General features: G+C 44.2%; 1 protein-coding gene across 1 annotated transcript in view; it reads left to right on the forward strand.

The window, feature by feature from the left end:
• The first annotated feature begins 465 nt into the window (after window positions 1-465).
• The window catches only part of CTDSP1 (CTD small phosphatase 1), a 28643-nt gene continuing 14848 nt past the window's right edge, over window positions 466-14260 (forward strand). Inside the window, exon 1 of the mRNA XM_048484262.1 lies at window positions 466-852. Within this exon, the coding sequence (XP_048340219.1) occupies window positions 786-852 (67 nt within the window). The 5' untranslated portion in view covers window positions 466-785. The remainder of the gene's footprint in view (window positions 853-14260) is intronic.

Raw genomic sequence — 14260 nt, forward strand, 5'->3', positions numbered from 1 at the left:
GGTGGGGGTGTATCACTTCATATGTCTTTCCCTCCAGTCTGATGCATCAGATCCCGAGCGTTAAGCCGGCGGGGAAGAGCATTCTAGATTCTTGGGGATCCTTTTTGATCCAGAAAAGCAGGCGGAGGATGTCTTTGCCAAGAGGTGCAACCAAACTCAAAGGGCCAAAATTGGGGGTGGGCGCGTGGGTGGGTGGGGGGGGAGGGAGAGTCTGCCGCTCAATCCCATTCCGGAGCTGGTGGTCGTGGGTCGCCTTGTTTTGGGGTTCACTGACGGCCGCAGAAACAGCTCAAATCACTCCCGCACACCACTCCTCGCCGACCCCTTCTTTCCAAAAAATGTCCTCGTCCGGTATATTCTCCTCCGCACGATCCGTGATGGAGAAAATCTTCCCGGGGATGGCGGCGGCAACGGGTTGAGCCGGAATCCGCGGCTCCCTTTTGCTCCGCCGTTGCCCTTTTAAGGGGCAGCTTGAAACCGCGCCTGGGCTCCATGTTTGTATCAGAAATCGTGAAGAGGGAACTCCATGTTGTAACAAAGTTTCCTTCGCCGCTGTCTTTTTCTTTCCCCCCTTTTTTTGTTTTGTTTTCCCGCCTTTCCCCGTCTCCCCTGCCCCTCCCCACCCTTTATTTCCCCCCTTTCCGTTTTAATTTAATTTTAGATTGTTTTCTTTATGAAAAAAATCTGTTAAGAACCACAACTCCTGAAAAAAAAATTCTCCCAAGCGGCGGAGAGACAATCGGAGGGGGCAAGAAGGCGAGGGAGCGCTCCGCACTTCTGGTCTCATGGACAGCGGGTCCATCATCACCCAGGTTAGCAAGGAAGAGGTGAACACTCCTCTGCAGGAGAAAGGTAATGCCAGGGACCGGCGCACAACCCCCCTTCCAGGAGGGCAGACTGGTGGATGCCAGCACCCCCAACATCCTACCCACAGTTTCTCCAAAGGGGCTTGGGCGCCGAAAGGCGGAGAGCGGCTCCCCCAGACCTTGCTCTCGTTTGCGTGCGCCTATAGGGGTGTGCGCGCTTGCGCGTGTGCCCGGGGAGCCTATACGCCCGCCGCCGCCACCGCAGCTGCACACGGTTCACGCTGGTCTGGACGCCCGGGGCCGAAAGAGCCACTACTGACCGGGTTTCCGACACGTGTGTTTATTTTATGCCTCCAGCGCCCCACACCGACCCCCGGGATTACGAAATGTAGTCACGGTCACCCCTGATACCGCGCATTCTCTTGCACCTATAGATCAGTACAACGCCCTATGTAGAGCGGAGAGATATGCACGCACCTTCTCACTGCTCAGTCTTGTTCCCGTGTACCAGGGTATGTGATGTGTGTACTGCTACAAAGGTTGCGCATCCTCCAATTGCAAGCCCGACCCATGGCTTATGTTTATTTAGAACACCGACTTTCCAGTTTAGGGGACTCAAGGCGGCGTACAATATATATATTGTACAATATATATATACGGTCATAATAATCAGAATTTTCATGGTTGGAGGCTACTCTGCAGGCTCGCTTGGCACGTTGGGTCACTAGATTAGTTCGTTTGTGGTTGTGTTGTTTTTAAAAAACAGTTTTTATGAAGCATAATGCCGGTCTGTTGTTTTCTGGGCTGTGTGGCCATGGTCTAGTAGTTTTTGCTCCTAACGTTTTGCCCACATCTATGGGTGGCATCTTCATAGGCAGGTCACTGTAAGGTGTGTTTCTCTCTAGGAGCACAGTGTGTAGCGACTGTGTGCTGGGGTATATGTTTTGTTCTCCTGGGGGTGAGGCACATTTGCATTCGTTCCCTCCCCTTATGGCAGAGGGATGTGTGGCATTCAGTCTTTGTTTTTCTGGGGAGGCTCTAAAGTGGGTGTCCAGCTCTGGACCTTTAGATGTTCCCATCAGCCCCTGCCAGCATGATACGTACAGGGGGCTGATGGGAATTGTAGTCAATTAAAATCTGGAGGACCAGAGTTGGACACCTCTGTTCTAAATGCAAAAATGCCTTTACATCGAAGTGCTTAGCAGTGCAGTCCTCTGCCAAGTTACCCCACTGTAAGTGCATTGAAATTAGTGGACTAGGCGTAAAGCTGCACAGGATTGCACTGTAGGTTTGGATATTTGCTGCTACTGGAAATCTGGTGTGTTTACAGGGGATGGGAGAAAGCCCTGTGAGATCCTGAGTGTTGCACGCACTTTTGCATGCACTTGTGCCAAGTGTTGGTAAACATCTGCAGAGGTCGCTTATCTGATGGAGCCAGATGTACTGGTGGAGGAAGTACTTATCCATTAAACATCTGAACGGTCATGGTTGAATCTGGGATCCAGATCTCCCCACCACCCACTCTTTGTCCACTTTTCTGATTTGCTAACAAGAACTGCATCTGTTTGCCCCTTCATATCTCTTCTACACCCCGTTTCCAGATGAGACATGGGCAAGTTCAGGAACTACTAACCAGAAGCTGCTTCTGAAGTTCCTACCTGCTGTGGAAATTTGCTATTGCAGATTTTTACAAGAACCAAAAAGGTGCTGATTCCCCCCTCCCGCCCTGTGTGGCTTTGCTAGCTGTCCGAGATTTTGTCCCAACACTTCCCAGTAACCTTGCCATTATAGGGAAGAAGTTGGCTAGCTGGAGCCAACTTTTTTTAACTGGCCCTACTCCTTTGTCGTTAACATGCAGAAGTCAGATGAAGCTTTTTATTGGCATGGAAATAAGCAACGTGAGACGCTTCATTTGCTAAATTTCTCTGTGTCAGGATGCTGTTTAAGGAATTGCCTGATGGGTCCAGTTGGACATTGATGGGAGCTGTGCATGGTTTTTTCATAGACCACTGGAGCATCCAATTTGAACGATTCCCAAAGACCGACTCCAGTTTGTAATCTCTTGAGCCAAATACATATCATTTTGAGCCCCATTTGGGGCTCAGTAAATATCCTGCTTTTGCTTACTGCCTGGAGGTCCAAAAACTGGGGTGCTTGGGTTGTCAAGCACCTGACAGTCCACAGCAAAAAAAAGTAGAGATATGTGATTGGTTTGGTAAGCCACAAGATGGTTAGAATTGTCTTAAGGTGTGATAAACTTTGGGGTGCCCTTTGCCACATCATGGGAGGAAAACCACCTTGAGTATCAGACCCGGTATGGGGTCAGGCTAGAGCAGTGGTGGCAAACCTATGGCACTCCAGATGTTCATGGACTAGAATTCCCATCAGCCCCTGCCAGCATGACCAATTGTAGTCCATGAACATCTGGAGTGCCATAGGTTCGCCACCACGGGGATAGAGCTTTGGGATAACTAACTAGAGATTTGGTGGGCAGAGGGTTTTTGCCAGAAGTTTCAGCCCCAGTGACTGAACTGTTGAACTGCCCTGCAAACTTGTGACCCATCAAACCAAGGCAGGTATCTCTGGCCTTCCACATGCTTTACAATCCTGGCCATTCTGGGCAGCCAACCAAAGCAAGAGGCATATTGAATCATGATATTGTGCTGACAGATTGCAGTCAGCTTGGTGAGTCACAGGTCGCACAGGTCCACATTCGAACCTGTGTTAAAGCAGCATCCTCACTTCCTTGGTGATTCCAGAGCTGCACCCTTCAGACACACTTACTGATTGATTGATTTAAAACAGTCGTCACCTTTCGACTTTGCAGAACTCAACGTGACTTGCAATATAAAAAACATATAAAATGCCACAATTTATACACATATACATAAGCCTTTATTGGCATAATCAGAAGCAAATACATAGATAGGTAATAAAAGCAAAAGTCCCCACAAGGACCATGACAGCTCCATGCTACTGGGAACTCTCAACTATCTCCATAATGAAATTGGCGACCTCTTCACAAAGACCAGGGTCCGAGTTATTCAGCAATAGAGATAACCTAATCAGATCAGGCAGATCTAATCAGATTGGAAGAGAGAATATAAGTTGGTATATTTAGATTTGATTTTATCAAATCTGGTCCAGTGCAAGAGTTGGTGGGCCAGGGTTTCAGCCCCATTGGATTTGCAGCATCATAGCCTTGCAGATTTTTCTAGGTTTCTGAACCTACCCTTTAGTAGGGCAGAGGGCATAACCTTAAATCACACAATGGTAAGGGCTCTCCTTGCATGTGGGTTCGTTAGAGCATAGAGGTAATAGGCCATACGGCTCTGCTCAAATGGGAAAATACCACAATTTAAAATCTCCAATGAGAACAGCCAGAGCATTGAACAGGGCTTGGAAGTGGACCAGTAGCTAGTGTGGTTGTGTAGTATCAGGGTCACATGCTTCCTATAGTTGGTCCTGACCAAAAAATAGTCTAGCCCAGGGGTCGGCAACCTTTACCACCCAAAGAGCCATTTGGGCCCGTTTTCCATGGCCGCAAAGATCTACCGAGCCAGAGAGGTGGCTCCACTTGGAGCCGCCTCCTGTTCAGCCCCTTCACTCACCTTTCCTTCCAGCGCTGCTCTGGAGGGCTGGAGGGACCCGCCCACACTACCCTCTGACCTCCAGGCCACGTGGAGCCGCAGTATAAGGCTGAAAGCCGCATGCGGCTCCGGAGCCGCAGGTTGCAGACTCCTGGTCTAGCTGGAGCATTCTGCACTAGCTGCAGCTTCCAAACACCATTCAAGGGTAGCCCCACTTAGAGCTCAGAAGAACAGTCTAGATGTAACTAAGGCATGGATCACTCTGGCTAGATCCGATTGAACCATAACCAAAACTGAGCAAAAACACTCTGAGCCGCTGTGGCCATGTGATTTTGTAAGATAACATAGTGTCAAGTAGCACTCCCAAACTGCAAAGCTGGCTTTTCAAGGGGTACATAACCTCATCCAAGACTAGAGAGATTTTGAGCCTTTCTGACAACCCATGTGTAGTACAAACACCTAACAGGGAGCTGTATGTCTCTGCTTCCTTGGAGGAGGAGAGTATAGAGAAAGGGTCCTCTCTCTCTCCCCCCCTCCCCGCCCAGAGCTGTCTTTTATTTTAAAAGATTGGTCCAAACTGAAAATGTCAAAACAAAATAAATGAAACTTCCCTTGTTGCAGAAAAGCACATCCTTTGCTTTCAATTTTGGTTCTGTCAGTGTGGTTTTGACTTCCATAAGTGTCACACAAAATCTGGAGTAATGAGATCTTAGAGAGGCACAGAGGCTGCAAAACCTGACTGTTGTCTATACCGAGTTGCCATTTGTTTCCCTGTGTATGTGTGTTTGTGCTTTGTCAATTTAATTAGGGGGAACATCCATCTTCAAAACTCCCAGGCACAGTGCAAACCTGTACAGAACAACACCGATCTGAGCACACTGAAATCACAGGGCTTAGAGAGGAGACTCCCTGCCTAGGGTTGCAGCAAGTTCCTGTTCTTTTTCCTTGCTGATCAAGAACTCTTTAAAATATCCCCTCATCACACAAGGGGCTTAATGATTCTTATCACTCTGTTAGCCTGCTTTGTAGTAAGCTGAACTTGACCAAGTCATGGTCCTTCAGTGACTTGCAATTCAGCTGAGTGTCTAGTCCTTGAATCTCCTTTGCTGTGCTTCTCCTCACAAGCAGCATTTTGATTTGGTGTTCTCCAGTCCAAGCTGGTAGGCTCCAGGATTGTAGCATTTCAAGCTGCAAGTGTGTGTGTGGAATGTACAGCTTACTTAACTAGCACCTTGGGGAAATGGCTGTGTAAAATCTTTCTTACTGGTACATTAATTTACCACCCAGGGGGGAGTTCTTTTTTTTTTTAAGAACACATGTGAGACAATAGTCAAAATATCACTTCCTTACTTTCAGACTGAACTGCTGCAGTGTAGAACTGTACCACCTCACCAGTTTGCTTCGGGCAACATAAAGGCTTGGCAATGTGCTTCACTCCTGTTCCCTGTGAGAAATAGAATGTGTTGGCCTTCTAAAATCCCATTGTTCAGCCACAAAGACCTCCTTCTCCTAAATACTCTATCTATTAGAAACGGAATTTGAAAAAATTATTTTATCCGCTTTTAACAAAAAATATTCTCAAGGCTGGGAAGCTGGTAAGGTAGGTAACCTTTTGGTGACCTTCTGGCACAGCTGACTGGCTAATGGTGACCCTGCAGGGTTTTCAAGGCAAGAGATATTCAGAGGTACTTAGCCATCACCTGCCTCTGTGCAGCAACCCTGGACTTACCTGATGGTCTCCCATCCAAGGGCCCACCATTGGTTAGCTTCCAAGATCTGATGACATTGGGCTAGCCCAGGCTTTCCAGGTCAGGGCAATGCAGTTCAATACTATTAATAAAAATAAGCAACAAGCGACATGTATCTTCTTTATAGCATTTATTTGATTTATTGTATTCAATGACCTTCATACTAATCTTTGCAACAGTCCTATAAGTTGGGCCAATACAGTTATTAGCCTGGAGAAAATGGTGGTTTGTATAGATTTGGCCCATGCCTTCCCACATTGCAGCTCATTTTCTTAGACACTCTACCACACCAGCTTCCTTTATATGAATAGGTTGGATCCTATGACCCTTCCACTAAGCAAAGGCTTCCTCCAGCAGAGAGAGAATCCCTTTTCTTTATCAGAAAAAGGTCATTCTCCATTGGATGAAATCTTTTTCCAATGAAGGAAGACTTAGTAGAAGAGAGTTAGACTGCAAGCCAATGTGTTTAAATCACAGATGTATTCCTCCACCCCTCCTAAATTCATCTCAGCATCTAAATAATATTGTGCTAAAGTATTTTTCTAAGATGGACTTACGTTGTTCATAAACAAGAACCATCCAGTTAGTACAGTTGGCCTTGTATAATATTTTTTTCCTTCAAATGTTCTTTTTTGATGGAAGATTATACAATGGACACAATCGATTCAAAGACAACCACATTTGGGTTCCACTGTAATGTGACTTAATATTGCTTAATTTTTATTGGCTCGTGGCTATGCTTGCAGATTTGGGGTTGTGAAATTCCTGGTTGTTTGAGGGTGAAGTCTATGAATGGTGGGGTTGTGGAGTCTACCCTCCAACGCAACCACTTTTACCAGGAGAACAGATATCTGAAACTTAAAGATCAGTTGACATTCCTGGATATCTCCAAGTCATACCTGGAGATTGTTAACCCTAATTGTGGCCAGTATTATTTTAAGACAGAGGAGTGATTTAGGAATATTCCTGAAATAAGCATGGGAAGCATCTCAGGCACTGAGAAGCCAGAGGAAGTCTAATTGGTCTGCAGTTGCATGAAAAGCAGCCTCTGCAGCTGTTGGAACTGGGAAGTGCCTGACCTATTCACTGGACCACACACCTTTCCTAGGAAATTCTATCCTAGGCATGTTGAGGTCTGAACCCATAGTTGAGCATCCAATTAAATTAGTGTCCTTGCCTCAGCAAAACCCACAGGAAATGATAATATGCTTGTTAAGGACAGTTGGGGTTGGAATGGAGGAGACATTTTTTCCATTTTCCTTTGAGGTTTGATGTGGAAAAGTTATTTCTCCATGATAATGCTGAGATCTATATAACATAACTCAAATTTAATAATCTTAGCTTTTATTTATCATATTTGTCATTTCCACCTTTGAGATCTTTCCTCTTTGTCTCCTGGTAAAAGTATGTGTTTTAGCTATCTGGCAGCTTTGCCTTTAAAACTGCGCATTTGTAATTATTGTTACAGTAAAAAGTAAGGAATGTATCAGTTTCGAATCCATATGTTTTTGTGTCATTATTAAGGTATACAGAATGCTTATTTGTATGTTTAATGTGATAGTCAGTATTTCACTTTTTATAATATGTAATTTTCTCCCTTTTTGCTTCAGAATTTTCAGAAGGGTTATATGGGAAATCATCTCTGTTTGTCTCTTGCCTTGAAAACCCTAAGGGGTTGCCATAAATCAGCTACGACTTGATGAACTACACACATACACACACACCGGGAGACTGTGTTAAAAGGGACACCAGGAGATTGTGTTAAACCTGGATTCCAGAATGGAGATTGCATAATTCCCATACCTCTTGTACTATTTGGTCTCTTTTTTCCTCAACTACCATGTTCAGATTCATGATAATCTGAGGAATATGACCTTGAAGGAACCCCTTCAAGGGCTATGCCTCTCCATATGTGAGAGAGGCAATATGTTGTAAGCTGCCTCTGGGACTACCTGAGTTGAACCTCTAGGCAGTTATTAATTTCCTGTTACCTCAGCCCAGCATATACACGCAAGATCTCACTCTAATGAGGGTTTTGAAGAATCTGGATCAGTATGTTTCAGACACACTAATATTCCCCTGCCTACAATCAACTTTATTGATCAGTTAGGCTTGATTAATATATTCAGTGACCCTGATGGTTGCTAGTTTAAAACACAAACATGGGCAGATCTCAATTTGACTCCTACCAATGCAAAATCCAGTTTTAGTCTACCTGAAGCAAGTGTAAGTTGCTCTTTTTCTTGTATATTTTGACTGAAAGTAGTTCTCTGGGGTTTAAGGTAAAGAAGGGTCTTTCCCAACACCTGCTATTTGAGATCTTCTAGCTAGAGATGCTATGTTTGAACCTGACACTTTTATCTTGTAAAACTCATGGGACACTCCCCAAGAATCCCATGAAGATCTGTTTGTAAGAACCAAACAGTGTATCTCAAACAAATCCATTCAGTTTACATTCAGCTACCACTAGAGATGTGAAGATTGGGAGGAAAACAGAAAAAGTTTTGGGGGGAGGCAAATGGAGGGGGTGTTGGAGCATGTTAAAAGCGATTTCCCTTAGACAAATAGGGAAATTTACAGGAGCACTGAAAAACACATATGAAGGTAACATTTTATGTATTCAAATATATTCAAATAATATAGCATGAAAGTCTGGGACATTCTCATTTTTCCAGTGGAAATTTTGAAGAGAATCAAAACAAACTATGATTTTTTTTCTTTTGTAATTAATGAAATGTGTTGAGTTAATATCAAGTGTAGGAATTTGCAGCTATATCTTGCTTTAGTATTGGGTATATTTTCTTGCAGAAAACTTCAAAAATATGCCCATTAACACAACTTTATATACTAACAGTTTAATATGATGCATTTTATGCTGTGAAAGCAAAAATGGGTTTGATTTTTTTAAAGTAAAGATTTATATATTTCTGTTCCCCCTAAATTTTTCCCCCAAAAAATGGAAAATATTTTTTCTTTGTGGCTTCACATTTTTATGAATTTTGCATTTTTGGAGACTGTACAAATTGTGTGTGTGTGTGCATGCATAGAGAACTCACACCAAATACTTTAAACCACATATATGTGGTTTAAATTATTTGGTGTCAGTTCTCTGCTCAATTACATTACTATGTAGTAGGATTTGCCAAATCCAGTCTGGGAAATTTCAGGAGATTTGAGGGAGGTGTGCCTGAAGAAGAATGAGTTTGAGGAGGGGAGGGAATTCAGTGAGAATGTGATGCCATAATGTCTACCTTCAGAAACTGCCATTTCCTCCAGGGAATCTCTATAGTCTACAGGTCAGTTTTAATTACAGGAGAAATCCAGGCCCCACCTTGATGTTGGCAACACAAACATGCCAGTTCTCAGCCATCCATGATCTACAGGTTTGAGCTTTCACCATGGCTACTGATTCTGACCTGGATGACCCAGGCTAGCCTGACCTCGGCAGATCTCAGAAGCTAAGCAGGGTCAGCACTGATTAGGACTTAGATGGGAGACCACCAAGGAATACTAAAGCCGCTATGCAGAGGGAGGCAATGGCCCACGTCTGAGTCTTATGCCCACGTCTGAGTGTCTTGCCTTGAAAACCTTTACACACAGCCATTAAAATAGTTTGCAGCGGCACTCATACGTAGGTGGTTTACTGCAGGAGGAAACCTGTGTTCACAGGGCTTTCTAGTGGCTTCCCTATGTTTGGTGGTATGGTTGTAGCCAGAGGTGATCTAGGCCAGGTGTATGTTCATACCCAGAGGCTTGTGAGGATCCACTGAGCTAAATGTTCTGCCATTTGCACTTGGGTCCTGAGACAATGAGAAGCATTGGATTGTTGCTTTAATTGTTATGGAAAGAGGAAGGAATGTTAACAGTACAACATTGAGTCATACACATATTTCTTTCTTTCTACCCCTGAATGGTTATGGGGGACAATTAGAAGAAAAAGAGTTTGGTTTTATGTCCCCCCTTCCTCTCCCCACAACAGTCACCTTGTAAGGTAGGTGGGGTGAAGAGAGTTCCGAAAAACTGTGACTAGCCCAAGATCACCCAGCAGGAATGTAGGAGTGCAAAAACACATCTGGTTCACCAGATAAGCCTCTGCCACTCAGGTGGAGGAATGGGGAATCGAACCGGGTTCTCCAAAGTAGAATCCACCTGCTCTTAACCACTACACCATGCTGATTGGTACATGAGGTGGTTTGTGGAACATCAGCAAACTTTTCTTGCCTGCGAACGTTTCCACACTTTTTAATCACCTTTTTGTCTAAATTCCAGCCCTGGAGTTTCAATTTCCTAGTGTGAATGATCTCAGATAGCTTAATCAGCAAGCCAGGAAAACACTAGAACACTAGAGAAATCCTGCAACCCAGGATGTGAGTGGAGGTTGGTTTTCCTTTTTTAAGTCCCTTTCAACCCATGAAAGGGAGGGGGAGAGAAGCTATTGCAAATGGTAATGAGCCTTCCTCATAAGGGTGGAGCTTCTATGTTGTGTGCGCTGGGAATCACAGCAGTGTGAAAGTTTAGCTCTGAACTCCCTCACCAGGATTTCTGATAATGCTCACAGAACAAGCTGCAGATATTATTTGATGGTCATTTCAGCTCACAGTTTTCCACTGTTAGTCAGCAATGAGTGGAAACATGCTGGTTCTTTGTTAAAAAAATTCCCATTACTATAGAAGACGGGAAACAATAAAGTCATTTTGTCTTGAAAGGAGATGTTGCTTGCTGTAAAATAATTACACCTTTCAAAAACATCTTGACAGTGGTTCAGCTTACATAACAGTAGAGTAGATGTGGTTCCTGTCACCTAAAGTGACAAGCGTGTTCCATACACAGGCCTGTACATTCATGTGAAACTCCAGTTTGCCTGATCTTCCCTTCCTCTTCTTGAGAGGGGAGAATATTGCAAGTCCATCCTTAGACTTAATTGCCTAAGGATGAAACACCTGACGACTCCTCTCTTCTAACCATTTGAACCATGTGTTCCTTTCCGCCCCCCTCCCTCAAACACAAAGCCAGGCCTGGAACCAGCCTGCCCAGTGCGGCACCCAGGATTGTGCCTGTAACAGAGGAGAGCCTGATCCTGGGTGCTGGACTAAGCCTGCTCAGTCCAGCATGCAGGATTGTTCCCTTTTTTTAATTTTACAAGATGTGTCTTTGAAGCTTCTCAGACTTGACATGAAAATCAGCAGGCACTCCAGAATATGAACTCGGGGTGTGTTCACACTGCTTATGCCCACATCCAGATGAATCTACAAGGTGTGGGTGTGTTTGGGAAATGGCTGCATTTTGCTTGGGGCTTAAAGATGGATTTGTAATAGTTTGGCCTTGGGCTGCCTTTGTTACATGGAAGGAGGAGGTTTGGCAGACATAGTTTTTCCTAGTGCTGCTGAATTGAATCCCATCATGCTTGGCCAGTTTGGGCTTGCCATTTACACCGGCATAGCTGTTAACCTTGTACAAGCAACTAAATGTTTTACTTGAATAGACTTCTGTGGAAGGACTTGGAACTACCAGGAACTCAGTAGTTCGTGACCATCCGGATGCCTGTATTGACTTACAGCAGCACTCCATAGGATACAGGGGAATGCTGCTGTATTCTGATGCCAACTTGTTTGCAAAAACAAAACAGAACCTGGAACAGAGTTAGGTAGACTTGGGCTATGATTCCAAGGATACTCAATAGAGAGTAAATCCTATTGATCTCAATTACATTTACTTTTAAGTAACAGGCTAGGAAAAACGGCCCCCTATTTCATTGTATTTAAGCACACCCTGGCACTGGATTGTGGCTTGATACTTGATCTCTTGCTGTGAATGCAAATCTGCCTGCCAACCTGGATACCTTATATTGTGAGTGGAAAGATAACTTGACAACCTCACAGTGCTTGCAGGTTCAAGGAGGCAGCAAATATGGAGAAACTGAGCCCCTAATGGATTGTTTGCTGCAGGCAGAGAAGTATAGGACACTATGGAAGTTGTAAAGATTTTGCCTTTTTTGAACCCGTTACTGCTGTTTAGAACTTGCATTCTAGGCCTGGGAATTTTTGCCTTCTACCCTACATTCTGTTCTCAGTGAGTGCCAGACTTAGATGTGTTTCTCTGCGGTGACCTAATTTGCAAGTATAATGGTTCTGAGAAGAAATCTGTAGTGCCTCTGCTTGTTGCTTGTTTTGATTTGTTCCTCCTGGCAGTTCTTTGTGCGGCTGGTCTAACAGTTAGAGTATTTGTTGTTCATTAACTGCTCTTTGGTCTAGGGTGTGATAAAACCTCAGGGTATTTTCATTCTAATTTCAATACATAGGCCTTTATTGGCATCAATAATTTCAGTAGCTTATGAGCTTCTAACACAGGGTTTGAAAAATATTTCAGATCCGTAGATGCGGATATCAAAATTTTGTTAGAAAGCCAACACCAGCTTTTTGGATACTAGATTTGCCCTGGGCTTCATACACATTTTCAGATTTGTCTATGCTACTGTTGGGTAAACCAAGAACCGTAACACTGTCCCAGTAAAGCGAACATTTGGCTAGTTCAATTGGTGTTAACAGCAGACAGTATTTCTTTCCTTACTGTTGAGTATCAGCCAGAATCAGGTCATTCTTAATCTACACTTACTATTAGTAGATTACCTGTGAATGCATAAGATCTGGCATATTGCTTACTGTTGATCATTTTGGTCTCTTTATATGATTTCGGTAGGAAGGCTTCGGGAAAGAGGAACAGGATTATTTTGTGCAGTGTTTTTATTATTGTTGTTTCTTGAGGATTTTTGTTTGTTTGTGGAGTTTGGGGCAGCACTGGAAAAAAAACCTATGAAATTGAATGAGTGAAATATTTTTCGAGTTAAGGTCTTATTCACTCAGAATGTAGTAGAAAGGGGATGTGTGTGTGCGTGCGCACAATCTGCAGCATTAGACAAAGATAATCCTTGTAGATAATATTCAATTCCATGGTGCATTTCTTTGCTTAGGGCCGTGGTGGCGAACCTATGGCACTCCAGATGTTCAAGGACTTCAATCCCCATCAGCCCCTACCAGCATGGCCAATTGAACCTATGGCACTCCAGATGTTCAAGGACTACAATCCCCATCAGCCCCTACCAGCATGGCCAATTGGCCATGCTGGCAGGGGCTGATGGGAATTGTAGTCCATGAACATCTGGAGTGCCATAGGTTCACCACCACTTAGGGGCTGGTGCCATCTTTATGAGATGAGCATGCAGGGATTGGCTTTGCTTTGGGGTTGTAGCTCAGTGGAAGAGCATCTTCTGGGCATGCAGAAGGTCCCGGGTTCAACCCCCAGCATCTTCAGTTTCAAAGATCAGGGAGTAGGAGATGTGAAAGACTTCTGCCTGAAATCCCGGAGAGCGACTGCCAGTCTCAGTAGACAGCATGAATCTTGGAGGACCGATGGCTTGATTCAGTATAAGGCAGCTTCATGTGTTTTATTCATGTTGGGCGCCTTGACCCTCACTATTATGTCTTTATATTCGAATTTGATGATAAGATGAAGGTGCTTTACTCAGGTCTCTGGTCTGTAGTCCTTACATCTTTTCATTTGTCTTTTGTCTATTAGATAGTTACATGGAATTGATGAGGCTGTGTAGATTTCTTCTAGTTCTACCTGTCAGTAAAAAGTCCTTGAAACATTTTAGTGAGGGTGATTGGGCCAGTCACAGTCCTGTCAGGGCTCTCTCAGCCCACACAGAGGCAGGCAATGGCAAGCCACCTCTGAATGTCTCTTGACTTGAAAACTCCAAGGGGCTGCTGAAGACAGCTGTGACTTGACAGCACACGCGCACACACACACACACACACACACACAAGATGAAGAGAGAGATTTCCCCATCCCTTGAACACTGATACTTTATACCTGTAAATCAAAGAACACAGTGTATTGAATACATTATTACAGTGGTAACTGGTTGTACCTAAGGGAACCATTCTTGCAATTGCAGATACATTTGCATAAGAAACTAGTCAGAGACAAGAATAGTTAGTCTTAGTCATGGTCAACATAGGCACCAAAGTAAGACCTAATACGAATAGTGGTAGAAGGGAAGGGGAATCCCCCCCCCCCAAAAAGAGACCATACATTAGTGGTTTCACATATATTTCTA

The sequence above is a fragment of the Sphaerodactylus townsendi genome, linkage group LG02 (genome assembly GCF_021028975.2).
Source record: "Sphaerodactylus townsendi isolate TG3544 linkage group LG02, MPM_Stown_v2.3, whole genome shotgun sequence".
Classification (NCBI taxonomy): Eukaryota; Metazoa; Chordata; class Lepidosauria; order Squamata; family Sphaerodactylidae; genus Sphaerodactylus; species Sphaerodactylus townsendi.